This window comes from Patiria miniata, unplaced genomic scaffold (genome assembly GCF_015706575.1).
Source record: "Patiria miniata isolate m_02_andy unplaced genomic scaffold, ASM1570657v1 HiC_scaffold_20, whole genome shotgun sequence".
NCBI lineage: Eukaryota > Metazoa > Echinodermata > Asteroidea > Valvatida > Asterinidae > Patiria > Patiria miniata.
In genome coordinates this window covers 901,686-924,116 of record NW_024037059.1, presented here as the reverse complement: position 1 = coordinate 924,116, position 22,431 = coordinate 901,686, and the positions used below count along the sequence as shown (strand labels likewise).

Sequence of the window (22,431 nt, the reverse complement as noted above, 5' to 3'; positions counted from 1 at the left end):
CACACTTCAAAGAAAACAAAAGTTGATCTCTATGAAATCAAACCAATTAACATACAAGATAACAAGATTGAAAAACTAAATTTCTGTATGAATGCAACTGTGGCAATTATATTTAATCTTTTGCAAGACACATTTGTTTTATTGGACCATTTTTTGAATGAAAGTTCCAGGGACACTGCACGACCAACTCAACTTAAGCACCCTTCATTCCAGAGCGATTGTGACATAATTGTGCCAACTTGCAGGAAGTAAATGAACCATCCCTTGGCAGAAAATCCCTTTTGATCCTTGGAATGGAAATCTCTCTGGCAAACTGTGACACAAAAGAGAATTTGTGCCGTGTCCTTGCTGAGTGGTTGGCATGGGTCTTTAAGAATACAAGATGACACAGGCTGGTGTCTTCCCTTAAATGGTTATGGTAGACTGTCATAAAGAGGAAAATTGTCTTTCAGAATGACAGATTTGTGATCTTTGTAAAAATAAATCATCGTAATGAAATGTGAGAAGATGGAGCAGTGTGGTTGGGACTTGAGCATGTTACACAGCCTTTCTCAAAATTGTGTGGTGAATCAAACAAATAGCATGGGCGTTCCTGTTTGCGAGTCTTTGGTTTTGGATGTTAGATGAGTTACTAGACAGCTTTCTGATAAATCTTGATTTATCCTATGCAAGCATCTTGATTAAGTTACACACAACTAATTCCCCCTCAGTCTCAGATTTTGATGAGTGATGTTTTATGGGATTTTGGTTTGACAAAAAAGTTCAAATGCTTGTTGCTTTCATTTATATGGTTGCTTCTTTTACTGCAATGAATGATGAGTAGTTCCATCAGTCTCTAAGCTGAAGATCCTAGAATTGGCTGAATGGTAATCCTATGGCCTTCAACTGAGCTGAGGCTGCATGCAGAAAGAAGATCCAGAAAGAGGATGATCTGGATTAGGGGGATGAAGCCTTTTTGGCGCTAAGCTTTATCTGGGGATGAATTTAATGTTGATAAGAGGCAGAATGGACGAATGGTTTTTGTCAGTCAGTAGCAGCAGTGTTTGGGACATGGCATCCACACTTGACTTGGAAAAGAAGTGCTAATTGCAATTTGATGAAAATTTGAGGACCACAGTTTTTACTGCTTTAGAAGATGGTTGGTTGGTTCTCTGCAAAAAGTGTCTATTCCAAAGTGCAGTAATAATTTGCACAGGATAAGCATAATTTTTTTTCAAACTGTGTTGAAAAATAGAAAAATATCTGCACAATTCAAACAATGTCCTTAAAATGATGCCTGTGAATCAAACTCTGACATTCAGAATCTGGGTGTCTTCCAATAACACAATTTACAGGAATGTTCCACCTAATTGAGCAATTATGTAGGTTATAGGACTGTAGCATAACTGACCATGAGAAGTTCATTACTCACTTGAGCACCATGTATTATGAATCATGTGTATAAGTGCAAGTATTACCGATACTTTTCTTAAAGTTGTCTGATCAAATTTGAATATAACTTCATGTACCAGTACTACTTCTGGAAGAAACAAGCAGTAACAACTGTGTTGAATTCTTGTGCTGTTAATTACCCCCCCCCCCCAAAAAAAAAAAAAAAAAAAATTTACAAGAATTCTAGTTGTGGCATTAAATTATCTTATTTTTCCGCATGCATGAATCATGCAAAACTGTTAGAAAGTATAGACTTTCCTCAGCTGGCTTGAGACGCTTCATTTTCATCTAATCCTTGATTCATTGATCTACGATTTAAGGTTTAAGACTTTATCCCTTGGAAGGTTTTGTTCCTAAATCCTTTCTGGAATGAGGAGAATGTGTGGGAATTAAACGCCATCACTTCAGACAAACTGTAAACAAATACTGAATAGCTAGTTGAACAAACGTAGGGCAATTTTGAATGTTTATTGTTTGTCCAGCAATGATATTGAGGAAAATATTATTATAGGATGTCACATTATGTTGTCTCTGATTCTAAAATTTCAGATGGGCTTTTGTTATAGTCACTTCAAACATCAGACAATCTTGAATCTATTTCAAATTACAGTTATCTAAGTCAAATCTTTGCAGTGAGGTCTTGCTAATAATTTGTTTTGTAATTTGGTTAAAAATGCTATTGTTATTATCATGTTTCTTTTTGCAGAATGTTACTGGAATGAAGTTCCGCACTGATGATTTCCGCAAATCGATGACGGACGGGATTCTGCTGTGCATGTAAGTCCACATTATTTTAACAGTCTTTAACAAGAGCTATTTTCAAATAGCAATTTTCAAAAACTAATTATACTATTACTAAGGAAAGCAAACTTACATTGTATTTCTGTAATAAGTTCAGAATTGATTGATACAATTTTGAGAAACTTTAAACCCAAAAGGCTCCCATAAAATTTCTGACCAAGTAGTAAAATGCACAGTGAGAATTAGAAAGACCACAAATTCCAATCTGTCACCAAAGTTGTAGGTGGACAAGCAATTTGTTAAAGCAACATATTGTCTGGTTGCCATGCCAACAGTCATAATGATCCCTTAATCTAACACAGTAAGCTGACTGTAGTGTTCTCCTCAGCTGGGGAGGTCTGCAGGTTAGCAACTTGACATATTTATTGTGGCTGACATTCACATTTCACCTTTTTTATCGACAGAAACGCCCATGTTCTCTGGGCCAGTTAAAGTTATATTTTAATGAGGCAGCCAAACAAGGGTTGTGTTGCATTCTTGTAGTTTTAAAAACTGTGTAAAAATGTCTTACGAGTTGATTCTTTTCTTCCATTTTATCAGGTTATTGCAGAAAATCAAGCCAGGATTAATCAAGAAGATAAACAAATCCCGCTCAATTTATGCTGGAGTGGTAAGCATTTTACATTCAGAAATTCCTTCGAGTTTTAAAAATACTCCCCTCCCTTTTTTTTTTGATGCATCTCAATGTCACATTAAAGATACAAATTCGACTCTATTGACACTTGAGCTTTGTAGAGGAGTTTTATTGTATAAGGAAACAACTTTCCACCTTTTTTGCCTCTCAAGCAATTCTGATCAGAAATTTAATCCATTAAATTCTTAATTCCATATGGTCCCAACTCCCAACTAGCTAGTAGAGAAGTTTAGTTCCTTAGATTATAGTTTGACCAAGAAAGAGTTCTTATAATATGGCTTGAATATAATAGTTTAATTTTTTCCTAGTGTGTATTCACCTATTGTACTGGCTTGTAGTTTAGGTCATTTGACTCAATGGTTGTTATGCTTGATGTGCATGCACAAACTTTATGGCTGTGGGAACTTTTGGGGAATAGAATTCTTTCTGTGTTTAGTTTTGTTGTTGTTTAGCTATTCAGGTTTGTCCGTCCTTGGAACTTAAGACCAATTGATGCATGTCTGTTACGGTAAAATAAGTACAAATTGAGCTGAATTTGGTGTATAATCGGTCATAGGTCACTGCTTTCAAAATGGCTTATGGAAAATTCTGAAAAGTTGCAAGTGAACTTTCTGCTACATTTTAAACTAAACTGACATGTTTTTCTTAAAAAATGAAGCTAAAAAGCTTATGGACCAATTTAAGTCTTTCATGCATTCATTTTTAGGAAAGATCGTTTTAGAATGTGTTTTCCAAGATTTAATCACAGATAACTTTCTAGATTTGTGCGTGGGGATTGTGTTCAATGGAATTATATTTATTTAATACGCTCAGGATATTGACTTTTACAAAACCTTGTCTTTTTGTCTGGTCAGATATGTTCAATAGCGCCCTCTATTTTCAGATATGAATCATCAAATAAACAAAAGGAGATAGGCCAGAAAGATTATGCTAGAGTTGAGTTTAATACACGGCACGCATTGAATACATTGAATACGAAACAAACACAAATTCAGTTTTGTCTTTCATGCATGTCTTTTCAAAAATTGCTATTGATGCGTGCCTTGTAAGTTTTAAAGGGAAAATACAACATTTGCAAACATCTAAAAATAAAACTACCAAATCATTTTGAAATACCTTGCTGGACTGTTAGTGAATGACAGTGTAAAGCATCCTGTAAAATCATGGCACCTGGTATACTGTCATTTTCAAGAAAAGTGGTATTTTTGTATCAATTTCCAACGCTGGTCGGCCGACCAGCGTTGGAAAACACTGGCTTTTTTCAAATACTGGCCCCAATTGACCATCGCACTTGTTTGCAATCGATTACACACCTATGAACGGGTACAAGCCAGCTAGACTGGTTCCCCGACCTTACAATTCCCCAATGTATGTAAACTGCTCTGTTTCTTCTTATATGGAGTCAGGGAACCAGACTACAGGAAAATGATTGTTTTTCTTGGTTTTTATAGCATTTTCGAACCCAAAACCTCAAAAAAGTCAGTGTAACTATATTTGCTATATATTTCCAACCCCCCAATTCCATCCATTTCTGAAAATTACAGCAAAAGCAAATGATGTATATTCCCTTTAAGTATATGATGAACTGTGCTGTGGGAAAATATCTGTGGTAACTGTGTTATTGTCTTATTTTGTGAAATTGACTTCAAAGTTATACATCCATGTCATTTTGTGCGGAAAAACTAGTAATGCTCTGGTGGGGATATGGTTGGGGTAGGCTCAGCCAGTGTGACGTGTGGGAATCAGTATTGGATACACGGTGGGGTCCATGACCGGTCAAAATAATGAGTAGCACTGAAATCCTTGTTTTAAAAATGCTACACAAACTATTTTTGGGGGTCAATTTTGAAGAATTGAAATACTCATGAAAAAGTTCTGTAAAATTGAATGAGTTAGTGTTCGAAACATTTCTGCTTGTGTTACTTTTGAGATAATAATGCAACATATTTAAACAAAGTTAAGAAATCCTTTGGGGTTTTTTCTAAGTTTATATTTACTAATAAATAAAAGCATGTTCCGAGCATTCTGATTGAAAAATGTTGGTTGAAAAACCCTGATACATGTTGTACTCCCCAATAGTTAAAATATAATCAGTCATAAATTTCCACAAGTATGACATCAGTGACCAAAATGTATATTTTTCTAGTTTTTTTCATGAATACTGCCAATAAAGTCATAGAATCAACAGAGGGCAGTATTAACAATTTCCATATGTATGCAATCCACTGTTTATGCTGATAATCCACAAACATCCTTGATAAAACATTGGAAATATTACACAATTTACATGTTGTCCGTTAAATACTTGATGCGTTTGTAATAGATGTCAACCTTATGTACACACAGATAATAAAATTGAAAATACAGAAGCAGATTGGTTGAGAAACAGAAAAATGCATGGTATGTGAAATGGTGGCAGGTGGATGGATCATTTCATTATCCGAAACAGGGAAGTAGGTCAATGAATGGGAGGGACAAGGTCATTATGTTTAGTCATTATGTTTTCAATTTTTCATCACTTCGATTTTTGAATAGATCATCATTTCTCAAAAATTTCGACATGGAAAATACAATGTAGAAACTGGCCTTTAAATGTATCAACGGACTGACAAAATATTATTGGCGCTCGCGCTTGAAATGAATTTTACCTTGTTTACTTTAGTTCCCGTGGGCCCATTAGCGCAGTGGTGTTACCGCTACTATGCATGCACTGCATCGCACGATGTACACGTTCGTAAATGAGTGCGGATTTAATTGTGCATGTTAAATTCGTCTGTTGCAAACAAATATCACTGATTAGAAGCCGATTTCTTGGATTTATAACCGCGATCTGAGGTATGTATCAGCAAGTTATATTGCCTAACATGTACGGATACTTTTGAAGCTGGATCGGTTTGATTTGGGGTGACATTTGAGAGCCAAACGGTACCCTTTGCGGGCGGGACCGCTTACCGTGTTTCACGACGCTATACGCGCCGGCAATCCTGCTGTGCAACCCCGAGGTTTGTCACCAAATTCCCGCTGCAAATCACGGTTCCACGACCTTATTATCCGTGTGGTATTTACTGCTTATGGAAATTAATTACCTGAGGCTTTTTTTGATACATACCAATGCATTGGTGTCCTTTGAAAAACGGAATGTCATTGTGTTTTTCTTTGACTTTCCAGGCAGTAGTTAATTACATTAACCAGTTATGATATTGTAAACACATGGCTATACACAACATGTCAAATATTTATGTTTATGTGGAAATGCTATCCGGAGTCTCTAACTTAGTCTAATAGGTTGAAACATTTTCAAAATACTTTTCATATTTTATTTCCACCAGGAACTGATCCTGTTCACTTTAAATATGTTTCTCAACCCAAAAAGGCTTTCGATTCAAGTATTTGTAGAGCCCTGATTGAAAAGACATACGTTGTATGTGTAATAAACTAATAAACCATATCTAGGGCTATATCATGATTAGTGACTTTTCAGAGGCTAACAATTTATTGTCTGTTGACATTCTGTATTTCTTTCCCACTTCATAGTTTAGTTTATAATTATAAAAGACTTTAAGTAATCAAAATAGTGCAAATCCCTTCTCAGTATTGTTTTTTAAGTGTAGGGCCTAACGTTTTTAATACTTTAAACAAATACAATTTTATGCAAATATCTTTAAGACCAGATGACAGTGATCTTAAAATTAATTAATTAATTAATTAATTAATTAATATGTTGAATACAACATACATCAATAGGTCATGTAAACCTACTGCACTGAATTCAGTTATTCATCCAAAATACGAATTCATGTGTTTACCTAGTCCGCAAACTTGGGACTCTCAATACTGTGTTTACCCATTGCGAACTGCAGCAGTGCTGTTTGTTCAAGAAAAGAAAAAAACGCGCTTTTCACTGCATGCATTATTCTCATAACTTACATTGTGTACATTCCAGCATATACCTTGTGTTTATTCTGTATGCATGGATGACTTGCCAATATGCATAGATTTCAACTTGTGAAAGTTTAGCACTGCCAACTCTTACACCAGACTGCACTGGATTGTAACTATTGTGTACAGTTGCCAGAAACGAATTGCTTGGTCAAGCATTATTCTAAGAATTTTTTTTTAAATGGTCAAATTTGATTTGCTGTAGTTGGACAAGTTGGTTGGCGTTGCAAGTTGGTCTGTGTGAAAAACATCTATTTAAAATGTTAAAAACCAATTTGTAATTCAGTTGTAAATACCAACACTAAAGGTAAAATTTTGTATGTCATCAAATACAATACCAATCAAACGGATAACAAATTTACAGACAATTCTTTTGATTTTGTGAGTGTGCTTTTTGTTCAACTACAAGTGCCAGTTTCTACAAGTTGCTTGTTCGAGTGTAAACTGTGTTTTGTGACTCACAACTTGAGTATTTGTTCAACTTTATTTTGCGTTTTGTTGGTTTATCAACGTTAATTTATGCTGCATGGATTTGATTAAAAAAATGGGTGTTTTGTATAAACACAGTGTGCAGTGCTATACATGTAGTTGTGTATCACTTTTTATCTTCCAGCAAACTTGAATCATTGATCCTGATTGGTCGATCCATGGCAACAACAATGTGATATTATACCTAATCGCACGGTCCGTATCGCACTGTTATGCTGTTCCAAGATGAGAGCGATATTACAGCTGCATGCGCTAAACCACTTAAAGGTTCATGTAAAGCGTGCTAGTTCCAACTTTACTGTGTGCCAAGTTTGCTTGAAGAGAAATTGTTATTGCGCTCATGGAACACAGAAAATGTAGTGCATCTGTGCCCCACTATTTCGTGTTCCACTTGCGTTTGCAGGATAACTAATAAATGTACAGTGCCTACATGTCGTACCTGTACGTATTCATAAATTGTTCGTGCACATATCAGCACAGTAACTCAGACCTTTCAGATGCTTTAATTAATTGACATTTTGAAATGAACTGTTAGAAGTCCTTGTCAGTCCGATAACCTCATCAAATGACATCAGCAGTGCAAGTAACACAGGAACTAAACCCCTTGAGACATTTCAATATTGACTGAACACTCAGTAATAAACGCACAGAGTACAGAGCGATTGATTGTGGCATCCTGATTCTAAATTAACTGCATCCCATAAGGGATGGCGAAGAATCAAACATGATGCAGCAATTTATGATTTTGAAAGTGAAATATATTTTCATCGTGAGACCTTGTGTTTGCAAGTCGTTAATCGTTTTAATTTTTGTTGATATTTCAAGTCAATTTTTGTGATATCCTTTTTATTGGGTATAGCTTGTATTATAAGTATGATTAAATTTTACGTAATGCGAAACCTTCCCAAAAGATAACTATAATATTCATGAAAGCTACATGCATGTCATGCAGTGGTTACATCATGGAGGTAGCGTCTTCCTATGTTCATATTTAATAAAACAGAAGAATGTAAAAGAAATGTAAGAGATTTAAAGGGAATATACATCATTTGCTTTTGCTGTAATTTTCAGAAATGGATGGAATTGGGGGGTTGGAAATATAAAGCAAATATAGTTACACTGACTTTTTGGAGGTTTTGGGTTCGAAAATGCTATAAAAACCAAGAAAAACGATCATTTTCCTGTAGTCTGGTTCCCTGACTCCATATAAGAAGAAACAGAGCAGTTTACATACATTGGGGAATTGTAAGGTCAGGGAACCAGTCTAGCTGGCTCGTACCCGCTCATAGGTTTGTAATCGATTGCAAACAAGTGCAATGGTTAATTGGGGCCAGTATTTGAAAAAAAGCCAGTTGTTTCCAACGCTGATCGGCCGATCAGCGTTGGAAATTGATACAAAAATACCACTTTTCTTGAAAATGACAGTATACCAGGTGCCATAATTTTACAGGATGCTTTAGACTGTCATTTACCAACATCCTGTTAAGGTATTTCGCAAAAACTTGGTAGTTTTATTTTTCGATGTTTGCAAATGTTGTATATTCCCTTTAAAAAAAAAAACCAATTCATCACAAAAATGTTGAGCACTAGTCATCAGTTATTATTTCATTGCCTAGGTTGTGCAAGTTTATATCCAGGTTAAAAAAACAACTTGTACCAATATTAAAGACTGAACAGGTTAAATCCTAATGTGTTAAGACTATTAAGGAAGTGTTAATTGCAATAGCCTGATTAAACAATTACCAGACAGCCCTCCAGGTATTCTGTGGTTTCACATGTGTTTCTCATTAGCTGAAAGCTGTCAAAGCGCTACAGTCATAGTTGGGAGGTGTGGAGTTGTTGGACTTGACCACAAATCGGTTGACCTGTGTGACCCCTGATTTGTTTTAATGTGTCTATGGGGGACACCTGCTGTGTTGATTGGTTTCTGAGTGCTGGACTTTTATTGGAGAGTGAAAGCTATAACAGGTTGAGTTTCTGTTTGGATATTAGATGGTGGAGTGAATAGAGTGATTGTCTGTGGAATGCTGTACATTTGTAGGTTTCTGAAGTTGCTTTTTGGACTAGTGTGAACAATTGATGCTTTTGATCGCCTTGATGCTGTTTTTGTATATTAGAGGTTTTGTCTTTCTTCATAAACCCAGGATGTCTATCATGATGACCATCATCAATGCAAATTTGTAAAACACAAGCCTGTAAATAAAATGGTATTAAAGGGTTGGTTTGGTTGTGAAGGTTTTTTCCTTTTTATCTCACACTGGAGCTCATTCATGAAAATAAAATTACGATTGAAGTAATTTAAAAAATATAAATTGACAAATTTATGTACAATTTGCATGATGTACAAATGTATATATTGCACATTTTTACAAAACTACTGCAAATCCCTCCGCACTCTTCTGGAAGGAAAATATCTCATGTTGCCTGAGTATTATCATGCTATTTCAACTTGTCCTGGGAATTTTGATAGCTGTAACAGCAGTTACTACTTCAATGATCACACTACTGTTCAACTTTGGACTCTGGCACTAGAGACCAAATTATGTCAAAATTCATACCTTGAAGTCTGGGTTTGTGCTCAGAAGCATCAAACAGGAATGATTTATGATTACTAACAGCCATAGGGTTGCCATAACCAATACAGTAATGGAGCGTTCCTATATGATGTATGGCACTTGTTAGTTTGATGGCAGCAGGTTATTCTGGGGCCTGGCATGTCTGGGTTGCGAGATTTCCATAATAGGAGTGAGGCTTTGTTGAGGTTCTGTTATTGGCCCAGTAATGTCAGGTTTTATGATGCTGTTAAATTTTTGTGCCCATTTTTTTTTTGGCATTTATGTTATTTTCACACATGTAAGCCTCTGTGTATGCATTGTGCAGACATTAATTCAGTCACCAGAGTGTTCCTTTACATGCCAGAGAATACATTACCAGGTCCGGGGAAAATACTGACATTGTAGTTTGTACCACACACTGTACACATGTTTATACCATGATTGAAGTAAGGAGTAGGAATGTTATTGTTCCGATTAAAGAATTTTATGGAAGAAGGGTGGGACAGGTGGGAATTTAGAATTGGGACGGTCTACTTGCAATACCGTTGAACCATAGAGCTTGGGTCCTTGCTCTATGGTTGAACCTTCTAAATTTCACCAAAATCTGAAGTTTTTGTGTGCTTGTATACACTTGCTGCAGAAACTAGTATAAGGTAAAAATAGGGTTTTTTTGCAACATTAATTTTTAGTGATCTACCGGTGTACTCTGCATTCGCACGAAAGTGTAGAGAATGGAGACAAACAATGATTGTGATTAATGGTTGAAAAACTCTAGAGCATTGTGTATTTGACCTTGGAATATTCAATATGGTACCACTCTTTGAAAAGCATTAAAAAAGGAGTACATGTCAAATGCATTTATCATAACAAAATAGATTGTACATTGTACACTGAACTGGTATTCATCAAGGGTTGAATTACACTGTATACGTGTAAGACTAAGAGCTTATTATGTACATGATCTGACATGTACTGTACATGTATGTAGAAAAGTGATGCAGTTTTCAGAGATACTCTTGATATAGTTACACATGTGTATACACAATTTTTGTAGATCATTTGCATACATCTTTCAGGTATGTGCATTTGCATGATTTGTACATGGAGAAATAAAACACATGTACAAGGATATTGAGTAGACCTCTCGTGCATTTCATTGTTAACCCTAACCCTGCTGAATCCATCAGGATCCAACTATGTCACATTCCCGATGGAGCCTGTTGGATTGAGCAGTTAACCCCTTGTGTACATTCCTCACGCAAAATGTTGGATTCAGCAGGCAACTGAACAGCATTATAACGCCATGTTGGACTCTGTTGGATTTAGCAGACAACTGAAAATGAGGCACAGTGGATTGAACAGGAAAGTCCGGTTGGACTCTGTTGGATTTAGCAGGGTAGTCCTGAGGAAGTACTAGGGGGTTAACATACATTGTAAAATACACCCAAGAGATGGCTGCTGAGTGTTGAATGCAATCAGTCTATAGGTGTTGGATGATGCAGCAGTAGAGACTCCAGAACATATTCAGATACACCATGGATACTGTGGCTTCCTGAGCCAATTGTGGAATGTCCAAGTACCACCTGTAATTTGGACCTTCTGTGTCAATATACAGGTTGCAAGGGGTCACTAGGACAAAGACAAAGGGTCACAATGTGTCATACATGTGTTGGATCTCATGCTTTTGGACACATTGAGCAAGTTATAGTTGAGACCATAGTGTTGAAAATATAGCCTCAAAACAAATAAACAGAAAAGAGATGTGAAACTTTACACCCTAGGTTTGCTAAATCATGTATGATTTGACTTTTACTTAAGAAAGTTTAGTTTTTAAGACATTGAAGTTTTAACATATGCACGGTATCCAATAAGAAAACTAGACAAACTTTATGAATTCTTGTCAACGTGGTTTCCGTCATTTTCTAGATTGGTTCGCATACACTGTAACAGTCAAACTAAATATAGTTCAACGCATTTTTGTAACAGTTATTAGGAGTAACCAGCAAGTCAAACAATTATTTCATATACCAGAATGTGTTACTTGTTAATATCCTTGACTAAGCAAGACTAATGGTTCCAATAGAATAGAAATTGGAGCTAGATAAGGTTGATTTTTATTATTTAGGTTTTTATTATAAGTTTTTGAATGTTAATTCTTGCATTTGTTTCTGTTGACTCATTTCATTAAACTACACAAAATAATTTGTTAGTCTGCTTTGTGCACCTGCACAACATAGTTTTGGCATTGCATGTACACGTACATTTTATTTACATATGTACCTGATAATTTGCGCGATAACATTTCCCCTGCAAAGAGTCATGAACTTCTGTGCAATAATCATAAACAACATTCCAGCAGACAGGAGGGCATTCTCGCTTAGGGGTTAAGGGGAACGGGTGGGGCTAGACCTCAAGGGGCCTATCTGAACATTATCTTGTAGTAATTATCTGACAAGTGTGATTGATGAGGCCTTAAAAATCTAATGAGCTAGTTAAGGGGAACATTAAGTGCTCTTGTATCATAAAAATGCCATGTCCCAATTTGATGTTGGAGGTCAAAAGGGCTAGACTGAAAGGATTCCTTGTCAAGTCTTTTTCCAAGGCCTGCACAATAGAGTGCCTGGCACTCTCATAGTATCTGGCACAAAAGTTAACAATGGTTTGTTCTACTGATATTTTGAGAAAAATTGTGAAGTTTCTGTCATGCTTGTCTTTGATTTGATATTTCCATCTCATCTTGATGTTTCAAAGCTACATGTAGGCCAACATGTACCTCAGTCTGATGGACTCTTAATGCTTCTCAGATCATGACCAATTCCTATCCCGTTTCCATACAACTGAACCACGGATTGATTATTTGATCCAATTCCAAGCACGCAGCAAGGAAACAATGCTCCAACTCATGGTGGGCCTTTGTGTGTAGGAAACCTAACATTTTAGGCAGTGACTGTTTTGAGAAGGCCCCTAGTTGTTTTCATAATAAAGAACGTCGATCCCCAAAACTCAATTGTGAGATATCAAAGACTATGGAGCACTGCCATGTTAAATGAATCGTCCTTGGAATAAGATGGCCACATTTAATCATTGGTGGATCTGGCCAAGGCATAACAAATCCATTCACAATGCAGTTATCAGCACTGAGCTTACAATCCTATGTTGGTATTAAGTCTGGATGCGGACCCTCCTGCCATGACATGGCACAGCTGCTACTGTGTTGTGTCAATAGCCGCAGCTGTTGTGTCTTTGCACTAGATGTGTTTGTGTTCACACTTGTTAGGAATGCAAGCAATTACATGTATGATGATCAGGTTGATTGTTTTATGTGCTGACCATCATTTGTTGGGTATATTAAATGTCATTATCAGATGAATCGGCGTTTTGGATTAAAAAGTGCATTGAAAAATGCTTGTAAAGTTTAAACATGTGCACCATGTACATGGAGGTTACTTTTTATTTCGAATGAATTGTAATTGTACGGTGGAGGTCTCTATGCAACTGTATTTTATTTTTCTGATAAGGAATTTATCATTTGTAGCATTGAGAAGTTAATGGCTATAAATGAAATTATATCTCAGGATGTGATGTGATCTGTACATGTATGTGCACTGATGATGAAATGTTACCTGAGAAGATGTAAATATGCTGGCTGACACAATCTGTTTTTAGAGAACGGAATTCTGATGCATACTTTGATTTTTTTTGCACTTTGATGTGTGTAGGATAATTTGAACGTGTTTCTGGGAGCCTGTGAGGATCTTGGACTGAAGGCTGCACAGCTGTTCCATCCAGGAGATCTACAAGACTTATCCAGCAGAGCAAGGTACATGGATATCAATGAATAATCTCAGCCAAACATAATGAAGTCTGTCCAGGTTTGTATCAGGTGGAGCAGATAGATGTAGTAACTCTGTTTTTGGCTATTTGCCAAATTCCATTGAGTAAAACTTGATATTTCTAATTTTGTAAGAACCTGGAAGGACAGTGATTTTCTTGACTGCGACAGTAAAACTTGAGAAACGGAGTTTTAAGTTGTTTCTTTTTGCAACAAAATTGTGTAAAGCTTTTTAGAAGTGATTTAGGGAGATGCACATTTTTGCCATACTAAAGGTACATGTAGCGTCAGGTTGGGTCTGGCCATTTGAGGTTTTCTTTTTGGCCAGACACAATTTGTAATATTACATGCACTCAGCTGATTCTCATTTGTGGTTGAGACCTCATCCACAAATTGACTGCTGACATTTCCCAAGGGGCTCTTTCCCTTTCTTTTCCAGTCTACTTTCTCAATGGTGTGACTGAAAAATGTTTTTGTGGTTAACACACCCTTACTAAGGAATGTTGCCTGGGGTTACTAAATAAAGAGGCCACTCTGTTGTGGTTTATAATGTTGGCTTGATACAGGAAGGCTGGTTAGACACAGTTCATCATGTTACATAGAATAATATACAAAGGCCCTCTCTTGTTTTTGTGTTTAAGTTTGCAAGTCATGCATGTCAATATTTCTCAACATGATTTATGTGTTAATGCGTTGCTGAATGAAATGGAAGTTCAGTTCCGGAGGGTTTTGGGCCTAGTTAACCCTAACCCTGAATCCTCCAAAATCCTTTTTGCAAATTGGAGGAATTTGCAGGATTGAGGTTACATGGCAAAAGTGCGTTGCTGATTTCGGAGTACGCACTGTGTCAAGGTCTTGGGCCGGACCTTGTGTTGTTTATGCTCAGCCGTGCATAAATTTAGTCCTTGATTATACTTGAAATCCTCCACACTGCTCCAGGATGTCACTGCCTCTGCCTCAGCCTATTGACAGACATAGCAGGAGGATTTTGCAGGATTCAGGCAGTGGTCATCCCTCCATGGACCATATTCAAGAAACAACGGAGGAATTTGCAGGATTGAGGCTATATGCTATTTTTCCATGAGGCCAGTTGGAGGAATTTGCAGGATTGAGGCTACATCCTAGCAAAAAGGCCTAGGGAGTTAGGGTTAATGTTCAATAATGTCTCCTAACATAGGACCCTTTCAGACTGCAATTTCTTTTAATAGGTTCGTGGTTTAAAACTAAGGATGTCTCATAAATATGCAGGGAGAGAATTTGCCAGATGGTGTGGTGTAAAAATAGTAATACATAAAATGGAGCTTTATGTAAATTGCTGGTATAAAAAATGTATTGGAACTTTGGTGTACATGTACATGAGTCATATTTCCAACTGCATGTACTGGGTATTTGCCGTGTTAGAATTCAGGACATGTACAATTGAATTTCTACATCACGGATAGTATAACATAACTATCCAAAGATATTTGAAGTTTATTTCTATTGAGTACGTTGTATAAAATTTTTTTTTAGCATTAATTTAATTTGAACAGTATGTATGGGTCATGTTTAATACACTGTTTCTTTTTGTCATTCCTCTTCAGTTTGTCTGTACAGGAAAGGAGGAAAGAGGAAGAACGCCGACTGAAAAGTGTGAGTTTTATCTTCAGATTTTGTATCATTAATACATGTACTATCAAACCTTATAACAACAAAACGAGGTACTGGTAGGTGTTTGGCTGCAGAAGCCTTAAAAAATGTGATTCAAGAAGGTAAAGAAATATTCAGTGGGCAGAAAGTCTCAAATTTCTTGGGAGACCCACCTATCCAGGTAGGATTTTGAAAGTTTATCCAACCTGTCAGCATGCAAGGAGTTGAAAACTGGGTCACGGAAGTCCAGGCAGGGAAACTACCTGACCATCTTGATATTATTTTTAGGGCCTGAAGAGAAAATAATCCACAGAGCTTTTGGCAAAACACAGTAAGCAGCATGAGGATTCCCTGTAGAAACTTTTGTGCAGTGTTTGCGCTGAGGTACCAACATCACTTTGAATTTCTGCAACTTGTTTGCTAAATGTGACTATTACAAGTGGTGTTGTTGACCTGACGGAAATGGACCATCTGTCTCTCTCCACCTCAGTGACCAACGTTTGGTCAGCTCTTGTAAGAATCTCGTTTGAACTCTAGACTCTGCATCATACATGTGATGACAGAAGTGTCAGGTGTGAGAGGCTGTTTGTCAGATTGGATTGGGTCTTGGCCCCTGGATGGGAGTAGACCCTTGTGGTACCATGATCGCGGTCCATTGAGGGTTGACTTCATAGCTGACAAGTTGTGCTTGTTACACAGGTTATACCTCAGCAGTGAAGCACTTGTCGCCATTTTTGTAGTTGTGTGCTTTGGACTGTTCATGCACTGCAACCTTTTTGGAAACCCTTCTGAATCACCCGAAATACCACGAAAATAACCGTATTGTCAGATTCAAAATTCTGAGAGTTGCAGTTCAAGTTCTGAACCCAGGCATGAGTGTTTTCAATTGGAGAAGTTAAAAAAAAACCTGCACATCTCAGTGGATTTTTTTAAAGAGGATTGGGCTGTTGAGGTTTAGAGTCAACATGAGGTTGACTTGATTTTTGGATTAATCTCTGCTCAGGTGTGTATTACCATATTCTGGCTGGGTCGTACCGCCAATCAGCTAGACACCTACACTGGTCCCCATCTCAATTTGGATGCATTTGCACCGTTGATTCACGGCTCCTCATCGCTAGTCAAGGTAGGAAACTTTTCATCACATTTTATTTTGAAGAAACTGAGGTCATGAATGAGTTCTTTTCAAGGGCCTTGGATCTGGCTTTAGAAGAAAATTGACAGACCCAGAATTGAAGTAACCGGACAGACACCACTGAATGTCATGTTTGACTTCATTCAGTTGACTAGACAAAAACTAGACAAAAAATTCAACTTTTGTTTGCCCACAGAGAATGATGATTCACTGTAATATTTGGCAAGGTTAAGTTCAAGTTAACAAACCAAGTCAGGTTTTATAATTAAGTTTTTTGTTCGTCCATCCCAGCCCATCTTAGGATTAATAAAGAAACTCATGTATTTTTTCCAGTTTTCGTTACCTTAAGTGCAGCTTGTTTCTAATTTTGGAGTCTGCCTACCCTGGGGATGTGATATCATAATATCAGCAGTGATCAGTCATCACCCACACACCAGTAGGTGACAGGACAGGCCAACTCCAATTATGTCACTAATCCTCTAAATGATGACTGTGACAGTAAGGTTATGTGACCATGACATTGATGGTATGCCCCAAGATCAGTCATGTCTAGACCCTCGTAAGGATGAAGAGAGTACAGCATTAATCACAGGAGCCACACACAAAACTTGTGTGATACAACAGTCCCTGGATATTTTTGAGTATCATATAGAACTGTTTTGGAACCACAGGAATCATTGATACATGTACACGTAGGCATGATGGATGTGTACCCTCAATTGCAAAACAGGTCAATACAAGAAGCTTGGCAAATCTGTTCCCTCCAGAATTGCCTCAAACTCTGAACTCATGTTGGAGATGTGGAGCTGGCCAATATTCAAAACTGTCAGGCACTGCCTGGAATCAACTCTCACAGAACACGAAGCGGCTTCTACAGAGGATCAGGTCCTCTTAAAAAAGTGGAGAAATGTTCCATTTGAAGAAATCCTATTTGATGAACTTACCAAAACCACTTTTATAAGAATATAAGTATCACTGACTATGACTGCATACTAAATTTTCTCATTTGTACAGGGCCTATCACCGGATAACGCAAGCAGTGGTGTTTCTTCCTGGGCCAGTGGTACTAGCACCAACAACAACTTCCGCTCCAGTCTAGGTTACAACGACGACGTCTTCACCTCAGATGGCATAGACCTGACTGCAATCGCCCCTGAGAAATACACGGAACCCAAATGGAAGCGTGATCTTAGGAGAGAACTGGATAGTTCTGTGCCAGGATTGTCTGATTATACTGGCAACGTTAATAGTAAACCAGTCTTAAGGATGGACAGCTCACGACGCAGACCGCCGCCCGTTGCAGCTAAACCTCTACACACTCGAACCAGGAGCATGCCGGAGAGGTCTAACTTGGAGCGACAGAACTCGGTGGAGGATGAGGACTCGCAGTCTTATCGTAGTGGGTCATCTGGTGAACCGATGAGTCCCACAACGTATGATGAGTTTGTCAAGAGTAAAGGAATGGTACAGGAAGACCAGGAAGTATGGATGTCGGTGAGTGAGTTTGCTAGACACAGAAAGTATGAAACTGGCTATTGTACAAATGGAGGAAAATTGTGAGAAATGGTTCCATTTAAGAAATACATTTAACGTTTCCAATTAGGTGTACAGCTTACATGCGGGTCATCATGAACTGCTGTTATTTGTGTACAACCATCACCCATCAATCACCATAGCTAAAATGAGTTTCAGTTAGCGCTTAAGCAGAAGGCTTTTTCCTCAAATTATGGCAAGTTTGAGGAAGATCCATACACTTGTAAATGTATTTGTGTGTCGACAATACTATAATTTAAATTGAACAATTTTGAAACCCCATCTACCCACATAGGGTGCGAAACCTGTACCGATTTTTGTTGACTGTGTTTTCGTTTGAAAAAGTTCTCGCACGGTCCAATCTGCAATTTGTTTTGGTTTTGTTAGCATGCTTAAACCCCCAATTTCTTTATATATGTGTGTGTGTGTCCCCTCTAAGATGGCTGATACTGCAACTTCAGTGGTGTCTGTTCAGCGGGTGAGTCTTTATACATCACCGTTCATCACCTCGGGGTGCCATGGTGCATTAACAATTAATCAAACCATGCAAATAATCCAACAATAATAGATTAGTACGCTTCTCAATTTGAGCTCAGACCATTGTTAGTTGTAAATCGCAAGGCCTATGTGATACATAGGAAGGTAAATAAACTTATCTTTGCACTGTAGATGTTCTAATAACATTTCTTCAAACTGTAGAAGAAAGCGGGATTTGCAAGATATTGGAGTTTATAGTTCCCTACCCCATCAAATTATTTCCACTTTTCATCTGAGGGCAAGACTACATTGCACGTAGCTTTTAGATTAGTCACAATACAAAAGTCCGGTAAATCCATACAAGTAGGCTGTTTGCAATTTACAACACTAGACTAGATTCCAGAGCTCTTAAAAGAAGCAGTGTACCGGATTTGTGCACCGTCCAACTGCATTCTTTTCTGTAATCACTCATTCCGTAAGTGGAAAGGAGTATCATTTCACACCTGATTTACTGCCTTACATCACAAGGAATGACAGATATGACAGCACAGGAAGTACAACATGATTGGAGACAAATTAGCTAACATCCTGTGGCAACCAAGACATGGTAGTTACTGGTAGACACATTGGCTGTGGCTATGGATTACTTGATCACCAGACTAAACTTGATTCTAAGAGTTACTAACATCTTATCATGGCAGCTTAATGTAGGCACCAGACTGTCCATATTGAATGGCTGACTGACTGTGGCTACCGGTACAAGCACAACATTCTATACAAACGCACGCATGTAGCAACTTGCAAGTGCAAAAGAAAATATGAACACTCGTCGAAAATGCAATGAAACCAGTCATGTAGAAGCATGTATACATATAGGTGCACTGAGGTTTGTAGTGGTACATGCACATACATGTACTTTGTAGAATATATTCATCATACCGTGTGGTCGTTTGGTAAAGTTTACTGATGCAAAAAGCGCACATCCATAATGCATGTAATCTCTAAAATAATTTTTCAAAGCTTGTCATAACTAATGCTTACAGATTTAACCCAAAGGTGCTTCCTACAAGGAGAAAACTTTTTCCTTTTTTGTGCTAACACATAAAAACCCATCAGATGAAAATTCTGATTAACAGCCAAAATGCGTAATATGCATAGCTTTAGTGTAAGTTTTTCACCTGGTAAACTGGGACTTTTTAAAGTGAAATTAAACGTAATCCCTCAAAAAGACATTGTGTGAGTCAAAGACAACAAACAAATTCAACTTCTAGACTTTTCACCTCCTCCAAACGTACAGACATAGGTATCTGTTTATGTTTTTCACTAGGGAACACAAACAGTTCAATTTATTTGATGAAAAGCAATTTTTGGGTCATGTGTGTATTTTGTTTCAACCAAAGGTACAGGTATTACACATCACTATCACACACAAAATTCCAGCTTGAGAAATTCTTATGCATGCGAAATATTTACTTGAGTGTCTCATCAGAATGAGTTAGCTAATTCACATGAAAGAAATTTAAAAAATATGATTCACAAGCGCAATGCAGCAACATGCTTGAATTTCTGAAATATCTGATAACAACTCCCAGTTGTGCAAATATTTGTTTGTCAACATCATCGAAGTGACAATGAACTGGGTGGACTTTGTGCATATATCTTCTCACATCCTGAATTGTAAAGTCAAGGGGCGATGTAACGTCGTTTGGTGGTGCATATTAAATCAGATTTTATGCTGGCCTTAATATCATTACAGCCACTTTCCCATCCGTGTCTCTGCTTCCTATCTCGCTGTAATCAATTTACTTAAATGGTCACTAACATTAATGTAATTAGGCGGCATGTATTGGATTAATTCATAACGTGTGGGATTAGGTTAAGCTGCATCAGTGGGTATGGGAGGCAACTCTCATGCCAAATTGAAGGGAATATGAACTACAGAGTTACCGATGTGTGAAATAGCTCACGGTATAATATTGCTGCAAGCAGGTTTGGTGGCAAAATGGTTACAGTATAAAGAATCTTTGTCAGTATAGCGCAGTCAAAGTGAATGTAATGTAAGGGCTGAGTACATTATATTACAAGTATTACTCTGGTACATAGAATTGGTTAACTGGATGAAGCTGAAAGTAACGGGCTTCCAAGCTACAGCTACGTCTGTTGTCAGTATGTTCCATGCAGTTGTAATTGTCAAAGAGAGACTGTGGGTCTAGACAAGAGATTTGGATGCAGACTTATTGTCAGAAAGAATCTCTCAATTACAGCCAGTCTTGCTGATGCTGCATGCAATAGTCTTCAACTAACAGTGTACTTGCTTGGAAATTATTGCAACATATCTGTAAACTAAAACTTTCTAACATATATGTAATTTTGCATTTTTAGTTTATCATTAATAAGAATCATTTCATCATGGTGATGGTGGATTAATCTCTTAACTTTCTTGCAGTCAATGTAAATATGGTCTCATAAATGGCATATTTGAAATCCCCTTGAGGTGCCATGGACAATTGAAAATCATAAATATTTCCATTCTTAAATCGGGTTGAAATAGTCTTGGAGGATTAAAAAAAAAACTTTCCATTTGTATATCTCATCACTTAACAAAATATTCATTGTGTTCTGCCGACCGTTACTAATGACCTAGTCTCACCTGAGATTAGGTGTTGTGGAGGTGTAAAAAACAATTAGGCCTACGTGAAGTGGATGATTCAATAGACTGGGGAAATTCCGGTTGGAAGGAAATATAACAACCAGGAAACGTGCTATTCATCACTAAGGACATTTTTTATACGTGCCCTTTTGGTTATATACAGCCTACAGGTACTTGTACGTTTTTCAAAAGGACAAAAAAAAACTTGTACTGGTTCTGAGCTTTTTTCTGCCAAAAGAGGGTGTACCCTTACACGTGTAGGTATACATGTGCTGATTAGGATAGTGTGCAGTGGAGATTGTAAGCAAGTACAGTCATGATTTTCAGACAATGGTTGAGTAACATTTGATCTACAGTCATCAAATTATCATCAATTGCCGGTTTTTTGGGGTCAGTTATCAATGTTTACCCAATTCTCAATCTTTGAACCTCTTCAGACTGTTGTAATCTGTGGTACACTCGTTATAAATAAATGGAAGTACAAAAATTGTGAAAGAACAGGCTACATTTCAAAAAATTTACGTATAAAGGCCGCCATATTAAAACTGTGATTTGTATTCCGGCACAGGTAAGACAGTACTTTTTCCCAGTATGTGTTTTGTGTTTCCCCCAAAAAAGGGTTTTTCGGTAAAGATATCTTTTTGTTTCTACTGTGACATATTTCACACAGGTGTCTATATTATGATGTTGATTCATTATTCGGGTAAGTATATGCAGAACTTTGCACGCTGAAGCTGCGTTGTACCAGAAGCAGAAGTGGTTTGCACATGAATTAATGGTGAGAGGTTCACATCCACTTTACGTTTGTTTTTGTCAGAGTTTGGATTCCTGGAAGTCACGTCGTCGGCGCGCCACTCACTCCGCCTTGGAGAGGAAGGCATCCAGGGAGGAGGTTGAGCAGAACGAGCAGTCCAGACAGAGAAGACGCAGCAAGACGTATCAGGAGATGATGGAGGAAAAGTAAGTGGGTCTGTCAAGACAGTGGCTAATGGAGATAAGGATGTGATCTTTTAAATAAGGAAACTCATGAAGGCGTCCGGGAGAAGTACAGGTGTGAAATTGAACAATTACTGTTGATGTAGGATAACTCCCTTTGTATGCAGGATTTTTGCTGTGTGATGTAAGCACATTTAATCCACTTGGTAAGAGCTCCATCTTCTAAAACTGGTTCCACCCCTCCTTTTAAACGTTGAAATATAATAAAGGCACCAGGGAATCAGTGAGCTTAGACCCATTAGGTGAAACCTCCCTTTACATTTGTGAAGCTAGAAAAGACATCATCTCTTTAAAACTTTGGAGGAAAAAATAACGACACTCCAGTGGCATCAT

General features: G+C 37.5%; 1 protein-coding gene across 9 annotated transcripts in view; it reads left to right on the top strand.

The window, feature by feature from the left end:
• LOC119727352 (LIM and calponin homology domains-containing protein 1-like) overlaps nucleotides 1-22,431 on the top strand; it is a 49,203-nt gene that overhangs the window by 3,895 nt on the left and 22,877 nt on the right. For 8 of the 9 annotated variants that reach the window (XM_038199206.1, XM_038199214.1, XM_038199211.1 and 5 more), the window contains exons 2-9: nucleotides 2,138-2,208; nucleotides 2,773-2,842; nucleotides 13,569-13,669; nucleotides 15,265-15,313; nucleotides 16,314-16,433; nucleotides 17,457-17,936; nucleotides 18,415-18,453; nucleotides 21,920-22,062. In XM_038199206.1, coding sequence (XP_038055134.1) covers nucleotides 2,138-2,208; nucleotides 2,773-2,842; nucleotides 13,569-13,669; nucleotides 15,265-15,313; nucleotides 16,314-16,433; nucleotides 17,457-17,936; nucleotides 18,415-18,453; nucleotides 21,920-22,062 — 1,073 coding nt within the window. The remainder of the gene's footprint in view (nucleotides 1-2,137; nucleotides 2,209-2,772; nucleotides 2,843-13,568; nucleotides 13,670-15,264; nucleotides 15,314-16,313; nucleotides 16,434-17,456; nucleotides 17,937-18,414; nucleotides 18,454-21,919; nucleotides 22,063-22,431) is intronic. The other variant, XM_038199207.1, reaches the window with a different exon arrangement.